Raw genomic sequence first — 12,329 nt, forward strand, 5'->3', positions numbered from 1 at the left:
GTCCAGCCATCCCTGAATCAGTCTGGCAAAGCTTCTCTCCACTCCCTCTGTAGCAAGAACATCCTTCCTTGGGTAAGAAGCCCAAAACTCATCTAAATGTTTCTTAAATGTTGCACGTGTTCCTGACTCTCCCACCATTTCAGGCAGTGAGTTCCAGGTTCCCACCATCCTCTGGGTGAAAAAGTTTTTTTTCTCAGGTTCCCTCTAAACCTCCTGCCCTTACCTTAAATCTATGTACCCTGGTTATTGACCTCTCAACTAAGGGGAAAAGTTTCTTCCTATTCATGCTATCTATGCCCCGCATAATTTTATACACCTCAATCAGGTCCCCCTAATCCTTCTATGCTCTCAGGAGAACAACCCCAGTCTAACCAGACCCTTTTCATAGCTGAAAGTCTCCAGCCCAGGAAATATACTGGTGAATATCGCTGCATCCGCTAGTGCAATCACATCCTACCTATAGTGTGATGACCAAGCAGTTTACAGCTCCATCATAACTTCCCTTGTCTTTATTCTATGCCTCGACTAATAAAGATAAGTATCCTATATGCCGTACCATCTTATCTACCTAACCTCAGGAAATTAAGGAAATTCGCCATGTCCAAATTAACTGTCATAGATGTTTACAGCATGGAAACAGGCCCTTGGGCCCAGCTTGTCCATCACTAGGCTAGTCCCACTTGCCTGCATTTGGCCAATATCCCTCTATTCACCCTGCCCATGTAACTGTCTAACCTTTTTAATAATTTTTTTTTTTACCAGCCTCTACCACTACCTCTGGCTGCTCATTCCAGATGCTCACCACCCTCTGTGTGAAGAAATTTCCCCTCTGGTCTTTTTGTATCTCTCATCCTCTCACCTTAAACCTATGCCCTCTAGTTCTAGACTCCTCTACCTTTGGGAAAAGCTGTTGACTGTCTACCTTATCTATGCCCCTCATTATTTTATAGACCTCTATAAGGTCACCCTTAAACCTCCTACGCTCCAGGGCAAAATGTCCCAGCCTATCCAGCCTCTCCTTATAACTCAGACCATCAAGTCCTGGTAGCATCCTCGTAAATCTCTTCTGCACTCTTTCTAGTTTAACAATATCTTTCCTATAATACGGTGACCAGAACTGAACACGGTATTCCATGTGTGGTCTTACTAATGTCTTGCACAACTTAACAAGATGTCCCAACTTTTGTATTCAATGTTCTGACCAGTAAAACCTAGCATGCTGAATGCCGCCTTCACCACCCTGTCCACCTGCGACTCCACCTTCAAGGAGCTGTGAACATGTGCTCCTTGATCTCTAGAACTCTTACCAACTTTTACAGATGCACCACAGAAAGCATCCTATCTGGCTGCAGCACATGCTGGTATGTCAACTGCTCGGCCCACGTCCACAAGAAACTTCTGAGAGCCGTGAACACAGCCCAGTCCATCTCACAAACCTTGGAAAAGCGTGCAGCGTAATCAAAGACCCCTCCCACCCAGTTTACTCACTCTTCTAACTTCTTCAATCGGCAGGAAATACAAGTCTGAGAACGCACATGAACAGACTCAAAAACAGCTTCTTCCCTGCTGTTACCAGACTTCTACACGACCTTCTTATGGACTGATCTGATGAATACTACACCCTGTAATGTTTCACTTGATGCCAGTGTTTATGTAGTTACATTGTGTACCTTGTGTTGCCCTATTATGTATTTTATTTTATTTGATTTTCATGTACTAAATGATCTATTGAGCTGCTTGCAGAAAAATACTTTTCACTGCACCTATGTACACGTGACAATAAACAAAATCCAAATCCAACCGTACTGCCTTGAGGGATCTAGGGACATGCACCCCAAGGTCCCTCTGATCCTCTTTACTTCTCAGTGTCCGAATGTTCATTGTGTATTCCCTTGCCCAGATAATCATCCCAAAATGTATCAGTTCTCACTTTCCAGAGTTAAATTCCATTTGCCAATGTCCTGCCCATCTGACTAGCCAGTACATATCATTCTGTAATCTAAGGCTTTCCTCCTCCCTATTTACCACCAATTTTCACGTCATGTGCAAACTTACTGATCATACCCCTAACATTCGCGCCTGAATCGTTGATGTACACGACAAACAGCAAGGGACTCAGCACCAATCCCTGTGGAACACCACAAGACGTAGGCATCCAGTCACAAAAAAATTCTTCAACCATCACCCGCTGCCTCCTGTCTCTAAGCCAATTTAGATCCAATTTGCCCAATTTCCCTGGATCCCAATGCTCTTGCCACCTTTATCAGTTTTCCATGCGGGATCTTGTCTAAAGTCTCACTGAAGTTTATGTGGACTTTATCAACTGCTACTCTTATCTACACACCTAGTCACCTTGGTGTAGAGGAGCTCCAAATTCTCTACATCCGCACCCTTTATCCTGGTGTCGCTGTCGAACAGATCCAAATTCTCTATGTTATATCTTTTATACAGAGGTTAGTGTGGACCAGTTCCAATTCATGGGTGTGTAATTTGCAGTTCTACTGTTATTCCCCATTAGTATGAAAATCGCTAATTGTCACGAGTATAGAATTAGAATTAGAACAGTACAGAACAGAACAGGCCCTTCGGCCCTTGATGTTGTGCCGAGCAATGATCACCCTACTCAAGCCCACGTATCCACCCTATACCAGTAACCCAACAACCCCATTAACCTTATTTTTTAGGACACTAAGGGCAATTTAGCTTGGCCAATCCACCTAACCCGCACATCTTTGGACTGTGGGAGGAAACCGGAGCACCCGGAGGAAACCCACGCACACACGGGGAGGACGCGCAGACTCCGCACAGACAGTGACCCAGCCGGGAATCGAACCTGGGACCCTGGAGCTGTGAAGCATTGATGCTAACCACCATGCTACCGTGCTGCCCACAGTAGGCTTCAATGAAGTTACTGTGAAAAGCCCCTAGTTGCCACATTCCGGCGCCTGTCCGGGGAGGCTGGTACGGGAATCAAACTGTGCTGCTGGCCTGCTTGGTCTGCCTTAAAAGGCAGCAATTTAGCCTAGTGAGCTAAACCAGCCCCGCAAACATATGAAGGCACTGCTGAGATTAGACAGTATTGTCACATTTCAACTATCACGGATTTTTGTCAAACATCATTATATTAACCACTTCGTGGCTTTAGATCTGGTGTGCATTTCATGTGTATGGAGAACCTGCTATGCAATGTCAAGAGAATGAGTCCCTCGGGAACACGGACTCCCAAACGGGTCCAGGGGACCTCCCTGGGGGTCCACAGCAGGACAGGCACATTTATAAACTGCGGTCCATGGGACCCTCCCTGGGGGTCCACAGCAGGACAGGCACATTTATAAACTGGGGTGCATGGGAACCTCCCTGGGGGTCCACAGCAGGACAGGCACATTTATAAACAGGGGTCCATGGGACCCTCCCTGGGGGTCCACAGCAGGACAGGCACATTTATAAACAGGGGTCCATGGGACCCTCCATGGGGGTCCACAGCAGGACAGGCACATTTATAAACTGGGGTCCATGGGACCCTCCCCGGGGGTCCACAGCAGGACAGGCACATTTATAAACTGGGGTCCATGGGACCCTCCCCGGGGGTCCACAGCAGGACAGGCATATTTATAAACTGGGGTCCTTGGGACCCTCCATGGGGGTCCACAGCAGGACAGGCACATTTATAAACAGGGGTCCATGGGACCCTCCCTGGGGGTCCACAGCAGGACAGGCACATTTATAAAATTTGAAAAATGTTGCAGTGCTGCTTGTCTGATTAAGGAGGCAGGCTCTGATTGGACGAGTGTAGACAGCAGTGTGAGGGAAAGAGTGGGTGAGGTCGCAGCAGGCACCTGAGTGAGCCTCTCGGCAGGATTCGAAGCGTGAATAAGGGGAGTGTGTGCGGGTGAGAAAGAGAGGATGGGTGAGTGCGGGGTGAGCGAGAGGGGGGTGGAGTGCAGGGTGAGCGAGACGGGGGTGGAGTGCGGGGTGAGCGAGACGGGGGGGGAGAGTGGGGTGAGCGAGACGGGGTGGAGTGTGGGGGGTGAGCGAGACGGGGTGGAGTGCGGGGTGAGCGAGACGGGGTGGAGAGGGGGTGAGCGAGACGGGGGTGGAGTGCGGGTGAGCGAGACGGGGGTGGAGTGCGGGGTGAGCGAGACGGGGTGGAGTGCGGGGCGAGCGAGACTGGGTGGAGTGCGGGGCGAGCGAGACGGGGGTGGAGAGCGGGGTGAGCGAGACGGGGGTGGAGTGCGGGGTGAGCGAGACGGGGGTGGAGTGCGGGGTGAGCGGACGGGGTGGAGTGCGGGGCGAGCGAGACGGGGTGGAGTGCGGGGCGAGCGAGACGGGGGTGGAGTGCGGGGTGAGCGAGACGGGGTGGAGTGCGGGGCGAGCGAGACGGGGGTGGAGAGCGGGGTGAGCGAGACGGGGGTGGAGTGCGGGGTGAGCGAGACGGGGTGGAGTGCGGGGCGAGCGAGACGGGGTGGAGTGCGGGGCGAGCGAGACGGGGGTGGAGTGCGGGGTGAGCGAGACGGGGTGGAGTGCGGGGCGAGCGAGACGGGGGTGGAGAGCGGGGTGAGCGAGATGGGGATGCTACTTCCAGGGGTTAAAATAGGGGCCATGGACAGGTGATGTGACCAGTTGTTAATGTGGGGTGCCATGTAACTATTGAATATGTTTGTGATTTTGTTCCTCTTTCTAAATCCAATATATGTATAGATATAGCTAGAAAACACTTGTTTACATTTAATTCCTGTGTTTGTACCTATTTTGCGGCATAAATGGAGGATCCTTGAAGATGCACATGGGAGCTCACTTGTGATTCCGTGGCTCAATTTTGGGGAACCCTGCTCTAGGAACCTAACAAGGGCCGAGGCTTTATTTGAAGCTTTTGCTGAAATACTATTCATGGTTGTTGGTGCCTGATTTTCTTTGAGCAGCTGTTGTCCTTTCAGTTCTTCGGAGATATGAAGTGTTTTTTCACTGATGGTTAGCCCTGTTATAAAGTCACCAAATTTGATAAGATGAATACACGAGAGCAAATCTTTTTTAAAAAGTGCCGTTTGCAACCTTGGGACATGTGCTTCACAACCAATTCAACGCTTTTGAATTATCGTCATTGTTTAATGTCGGGATTGTGGTGGTATATATGGTCTGGGGCATAGGAGCAAAGTAAATTATAACATGAAATATGAATTGAGCAACATTCCTAAGCTGCAGTATGTTCACTTGCTCCTGTCCCTCACTCGCACTGGGTGTTGGTCTATTGTACCCATCCTTCCAGTCTTACACTAGCTCAAAGTTTAAGACACTTGTCCTCGTCTTCAAATTCCCTCAGCTTGTGACCACCCAACCTCTTGCAAGATTCTCTTCCTTTCTGTCCCTTTGGCTTCTCTACTCTCGATTCCTTTATATCTCCGCCTTGCCGTTGCTACAGCTTTCTATCACCTAGATCGAGCTCTCCAGTAATCCCTCCCAAACCTCTCCTCCCTCTCTCCTCCCCCTCTTCCTCCTCCTCTTCCTCTTCCTCCTCTTCACCTCTCCCTCCTCCTCTTCACCTCTCCCTCCTCCTCTTCACCTCTCCCTCCTCCTCTTCACCTCTCCCTGTGCTTCATCTTCATGCTCGGTTCCAAATGCTTGTGCAACTTGTTTTTGCAAAGCACAGTTAACATTGTGTAGATTGAAGACACTTATAAAATTCAAATTGTGATTGGACATTTTGAGGTAGATTGTGCTCTCAGGAATACCCAGGAGCCTCCCTGTGGAGGTTACCTGCAGACAAATATTTCTGCACCATTTATTTGATCAGGATTTCTGCAGTAAACATGGTTGGACAGGTGTACAGATGTAGGAGGCGTGCTTGCCAACTCCCTCTGCGTGACCAATCAGGAAAGATTGAAGTCGATTGTTTAGCAGGTGGCTACTTAAATTTGGTTTCCTTTATGAATAAGTGGAACAAGGCTGAATCATGTAAATCATGTAAATCTGCAACATGATTTACAGACATAAGAGCTGCTTCTTGGATGATAGCTGTGACTAAATCTGGGGGTGAAGGCAAGGATTTTAAACACTTGAATCAATAAAGAGTTTCGGAAATGTGTCCTGAAACACTGAGTGATTACATACTATATTTACACTATTGATGTCAGTATCCAGAACTGACAGGGGGAGTAGTTTGTATGTTGAAAGATCTGGGCTCAGAAGTTGCAGTCTCCCACTGTCCTCTTTAATGAAGCTAAATTTATCTGTTGCAGAGTTGGTGCCTTAAAATACTGCCCTGATTATTTACTGTGTGTTACTTTCTCCTCTTCTGCCTGCTCCACGAGCCTATCAGCACCAAACCCTTGGGAATCCAAAATTAGCTCTGCCAGCGTTCAAGTAGCCAGCTGCATCAGGCAAAAGCTAACATTACAAGATGGTCTCTTTACAAATTACAGCAGTCTTTCTCTAGGGTCTAGGCATTACAAGACAATTCTGTCTGCGTCTTATTGGACACTCTCTCTAAAGTGAAGAACAGCTTTTATTTCACCTTGCACTCAATGTTTCAAAGCGGGGAGGAAAGTATTTTTGGGTGCAGTGTGTTGTGTTGCCCTGGGATGCTCGTATCTGGAGTTTTGACTCTGGCTCCAGAGGGATCTCGGTGGAATTTCAGATGTTTGGAAACAGATGTGAATTGTTGACTTGATCACCAGTTTCTAAGTGAATAGGCATTACCAAAAAGTTACCAGCTTGCAAAACAGGGTTCCACACTCATTCCGTCTAAGTTAATGCTTTGCATACTTCAGTGTTTGAGAATTCAACTCTCACAAACCCCCTCACCAAAACTTAACCATTGAATGCAAAATCTACAACTATGATTAGGTTGGGGGCAAGGCAGTGGTGAAACTTCCTTTACTTGATGTTGGAGGTCAGGCCGTTACCGACTGAAATAATTGGGCTTGACAGACACATTTACTGTTCAATAATGAACCTCTCCCCACCCCAAACACCGTGGCCAAGATGCAAAAGCGGTAAGAATGCTGGAAATACTCAGAAGGTTCAGTCAGCATCTGCATAGAATTGAATGAGGTAGGTTGTCCTGAGCGCCTCACTAGGATACCCCAGGGCTTCAGAATTATTTTACTGAAAGGCCAACTCGACCTGAAGCATTTCAGATGCTGAATCCTTCCATCGTTTTTGGTTTTTATTTTAGATTCCCAGCATCTGCAATATTTTGTTTTTGTGAGCATTCAGTCCCCCTGTTCTTCAGTCCAGAGTGAATAGTACTTTTTTCTTTCATGGGATATGCGTCTCACTGACAAGGCCAGAATTTGAAGCCTATCCCTAATTGCTGAGTGGCCAATTTAGAGGGCAGTTAAGGGTCACCCACATTGCTATGGTTCTAGAGTCACATGTAGGCCAGACCAGATAAGGGCGGCAGCTGCCTTGAAGGGATTTGAACCCACGTCCCTCGAGCATTAGCCTGGGCTTCTGGATTACTTTTTTTTTTAAGTACCCAATTATTTTTTCCAATTAAGGGGCGATTTAGCATGGCCAATCCACCTACCCTGCTGCACTTCTTTGAGTTGTGGTGGTGAGACCCAAGCATGCATGGGGAGACTGCGTAAACTCCACACACACTGACCTGGGGCTGGGATTGAACTCGGGCCCTGAGCGCCGTAGGCAGAATTGTTAACCACTGTGCCACCGTGCTGCCCCGCCTTCTGGATTACTAGTTATCCATGATGCCACCAACTCCCCCTGTGGAATGGCGTTATTATTGAGAGTTGGGGTCAGTGACTATTGTCAAGGTGACTGTCTTGTTCTGAGCGAGATTATTGTTCCCTCTGTTAGGGTTGTTGAAATGACAAAGGCGGGTGTGGTTATGGAATCTAATTTTCTTTGATTAACTAGACTTTGGATATTGTCAGAATACCAGCATTGATGCCTGATTGTGTTTGAAAATATCTGACGGGGGAATTCTTTTTCTGTTGCAGGTCAGCGATTTTGGTGACACCACAAACTGGCCCACACCTGGTGAAATAGTCAATAACAAGGTACTGTTGTGTCAGGGTTTGTTCACTTTGTAACTTCTATTGTTGGCAAATTGTCAAAGCTGAGAGTCAAGGGAAGGGGCCTGTAGAAACAGCTGGATTTCCGATATAACCGGTTAGTTTGGTATTATTGATGCCGGTAAGGCTGCAATAATTATCTCTTGGGAAAGCAGGTTGATGTTTTTGGGTTTAAAGAGTCACGATGGGTTTACATTGCATGGCGAGCCAGTGCAGAAATAATGGGCCATTCAGCCCCTCTAGCCTGTGCTACCATTCAGTGGGTTCATGGCTGATTCATGCTGCTTAACTCCATCTACCTGCCTTGGCTCAAAATTCCTTAATCCCCGTGGCTAGCTGAGATCTATTGATCTCCGGTTTAAGATTAATAATTCAGCTTTGAAAATTATTTTTTAAATCTTGAATAGTGGTTTTAAAAGAGGTTCAATAGCAGTGTTCCGTGGGTTTGTACACCCAAATCTTTGAATGTAGCAGAGCATGTTGAGAATTGGGCTTTATTGATAGAAGTATAGAGTGCAAAAGCCAGGCAGTTATACTAAGGTTTTGTAAACCACTGGTTAGGCCTCAACTGGATTATTGGGGTCATTTCTGTAGGATTCAAGGCCTATGGAGAGGGTGCAGGAGAGATTTCCTAGAGTGGTACCAGGGGTGAGAGACTGGAAAAGCTAGGGTTGTTCTCCTTAGAGTAGAGAAGGTTATTGGAAGATTGGATAAAATCATAAATAGATTTGAGAAAACAAATAAAGAGCAACACAGTCAGTAGTGGAGAAGTTAGGAATTCGAGAACACGCAGCGATTGGCAAAAGATACAGAGGTGATATAAGGAAACTTATTTTTGCACAGCGGGTTGTGATCTAGAATGCATTGCTCAAGGGGGTACTGGAAGTTGATTCAATAGTAACTTTCAAAAGAGAATGGGATAATTACTTGAAGGGAAAACATTTGCAGAGGAGTGGATTTAATTGAATGGCCCCAGCAAAGTGCCATGAAGGTGAAGAAGGGCCAATTGTCTCATTAGGTGCTGTATCATTACCGTATCTTATTCTAGCAATTTTTTCCAAAATCTCATCAACTCACCCCTCACATTCCAAGGAATGTACACAAAGTTTATGTCAATGAGTCCATTCAGCCCAACTGGGTCAATGCTGGCATTTATACTCCACAAAAGTCGTCTCCCACCGTACTTCACCTAACCCTAACCTTCTGCTCCTTTCTCCTTTATGTGATTATCTGACTTCCCCTTGTGCATCAGTTGTATTTATCTCAACTATTATTCTACATTCTCATCACTCTCCAGGGTTCATTTGTGACTACTTGCTATTGATGACTTCTCCCACAAATGGAAATATTGACTAATTTTAACTCTGAAAGTGATTGGGTTTCAAATAGGTTAAAATCATTTTCTCTATGTCTACCCTATCAAACCAGCACAACAATTTAAAGACATCCAACCGGTAACCTCCCAGCCTTTTCCTAAAGAGCCCCAGCCCGCCCGATCTTTCCTGATAGTTGTTTCTGGAATTGTCCTTGTAAATCTTTGTTTGCACATTCTCAATGCCTCTGTATCCTAATATGGAGACCAGAACTATGCATTATAAGTGGTCTAATATAGAACCTGTATTTAAAGCAAATTTAACATAACTTCCCTGCTTTTTAATTCTGTTATTTCAGAAATGAACCCCAGTACTTGGGTTTAGTATTTTAATGACCCATTAAACCTGCAAAGCTAATTTGAGTGATTTCTCTATCTGCACTCCCTAGTACCTTTTGTTCCTTGACTCCATTTAGACTAATTCCACAAGCTGTATATGGCCTTCTTAGTTTTATAATAATGTACCACCTCACAGTTACCTCTAGAATTTATTTATCCGTCTAGAACACCCATTCTGCAGGTTTATTAATGCAGTCCTCTATTTTGTCACAGTTGTCCACTGTGTTAATCACACTATTTGGTGTTGCCTGCAAATGTTGAAATTTAACTTCTGATTGTTGAGTTTAAATTGTTAATGAAAATAGTGAACAGGAGTGGGCATCGGTTAGCTCAGTTGGCTAGATGACAAGAGTAATGCAGAATGCCCCAAGCTTGATTTGGACTAATTGTGTCTCTATGGCCTTTAGTAAAGATAAAGTCACCATAGTCCCAGATGACCAAGGGCTGCTGTCCCGTTTGAGGGGGAGAGCCGACTGGTGGTGATTTAACCTGAGGATCATGGGCCTTCATGAATCACCTCAACAGGTACGGGGATTGAAACTGTGCTGCTGGCCTCACTCTGCATCACAAACCAGCTATAACTGAGCTGTGAACGACAGCTAAGTACCATTACCAAATTACGTGTGGTCTGGTACTGACCCTTGTGGAGCACCACTTCCCAACTTTGGTAGTCTGCATAGCTGTATTTAACCACAACTATAATTTTCTGTTCAGTAGCCCTGCTTGAAGTGGTACAGCCTGTCCGCCGACTCCACACACACTAACTTTAATCATGAGTCTACTGCATGGTACTTTATACTTTAGCAAGGACATTTTGAAAATCCAAATATATTACATCTGTCATAGTAGCCTCATCTATTCTTTGAGTTACTTTTTCAAGAGATCAATAAGTCACTCGAGAACCTTTTTGAAATCTCTGCTGGCTTTGCTTTCTGGGTATTTTTCTATTAGATGTTTGAGTAAACATTCAGCCATGGTTCAGTTGTTATCTCTCTTGTCAGAGGGTGGCGGGTTCAATTTGCACTCCAGTCTCAAGCGGACACTGGCTTCATCAGGCCACTGAGCCAAATGTTTGGCCTTTTTCTGAGGTGTAATGAGTCCACTGTTTTTGCTGATACAGTAGTCCCCCGTTATACCGCGCTCCGCAATACTGCGATTCGCGATATACGGCGGGGGGGGGGCTTATGGACCCCAACTTACTTGACTCATTTTAAACTCTTTTTGAAACAGCACCTTTTTTAGCCGCGATGATTAGACCGATTAGCAGCGATGATTACCCGCGATGATTAGACCGATTAGCAGCGATGATTACCCGCGATGATTAGACCGATTAGCAGCGATGATTACTGTACTGTAGAACGATTAGCCGCGATAAGTAGCCGCGACCGATTAGCCCAATTACACAGCCATAAAAGGGATACCTTTTCCAGTGCAGGTATCTTCGAGTTCAGTTACTGTCGTTCAAAATGTTTAAGCGCAAGTCTTACTCAGTGAGTCAAAAGATACATTTGATAGAACGGCTTCGAAACGGGGAAACGAAGGCAAAATTATCCAGAGAGACTGGTGTACCAGAGTCAACCCTCCGTGGGTGGGTGAAAGATGAGCCCAATTTAAGAGCATATGTTGGGACAGTTTCTCAGAGTGAAGGGCTTAGCAGGAAAAAGGCAAGGAACGCTAGTGACAGTAACTTGGAGAAGGCTGTGTTCACCTGGTTTGTCCAGGAACAGTCTGGTGGCACCCCCCTATCTGGACCTATCATCAGGACTCAGGCTGAGAAGTTCCATCACCAGCTCCACCCAGAGGACAGCAATTTCGTAGCCAGCAAGGGTTGGCTCCATCGGTTCCAGAAAAGACATGGGATAGGTGCAGTTACCATCAGTGGTGAACAGAGATCCGCCGACTCAGGAGCCGCAGCAGCCTTTCCCGACATCCTCAAGAACTACATGGTGCAAGAGGAGCTGACCCCAGAGCAACTCTACAATGCAGATGAGTCAGGGCTTTACTGGAAGATGCTGCCTGACAAGACCCTAGCTGTCAAGGATGATGCCCACAAGACTCTGGGGTACAAGCAAGCCAAGAACAGGCTCACCATCCTGTTTGCCAGCAATGCCACGGGAACACACAAGCTGAAGCCATTGATTGTGGGCAAATTCAAGTCTCCTAGATGCTTTCACCACATCAACATGGAGAACCTACCCATTACCTACCGGAACTCTGGCAAAGCCTGGATGACAGCTTCCTTATTTGAGGAGTGGTTCTTCAAGTTCTTCGTACCCAGTGTCAGGGACCACCTTAGAGCCCGCAACTTACCGCAGAAGGCCACACTCCTACTGGACAACTGCTCAGCTCACCCTCAGGGAGATGTTCTCAAGACCAGGGATGGGCAGATCCAAGTGCTCTATCTCCCAAAGAACACCACCAGCAAGATCCAGCCATGTGATGCTGGCATCATTCAGACCTTCAAGTCTGTGTACAAAAAGGAACTGATCCTGGAAATGATAGACTCTCCTCTCACTGTCCCAGATTACCTGAAAGCCATCGCCATCAAGGATGCCTGTTATCTGGCAGGGAAGGCCCGGGGAGCTGTG

The 12,329-nt window shown here is 46.5% G+C and overlaps 1 protein-coding gene across 8 annotated transcripts in view; it reads left to right on the plus strand.

Annotated features, from left to right (window-relative positions):
• larp1 (La ribonucleoprotein 1, translational regulator) overlaps positions 1–12,329 on the plus strand; it is a 206,535-nt gene that overhangs the window by 84,210 nt on the left and 109,996 nt on the right. For 5 of the 8 annotated variants that reach the window (XM_038796170.1, XM_038796165.1, XM_038796164.1 and 2 more), the window contains exon 3: positions 7,956–8,015. The exons of the other annotated variants lie outside the window; for them this stretch is intronic. In XM_038796170.1, the coding sequence (XP_038652098.1) occupies positions 7,956–8,015 (60 nt within the window). The remainder of the gene's footprint in view (positions 1–7,955; positions 8,016–12,329) is intronic. 8 annotated transcript variants of the gene reach the window in all.

This window comes from Scyliorhinus canicula, chromosome 4, assembly GCF_902713615.1.
Source record: "Scyliorhinus canicula chromosome 4, sScyCan1.1, whole genome shotgun sequence".
Classification (NCBI taxonomy): domain Eukaryota; kingdom Metazoa; phylum Chordata; class Chondrichthyes; order Carcharhiniformes; family Scyliorhinidae; genus Scyliorhinus; species Scyliorhinus canicula.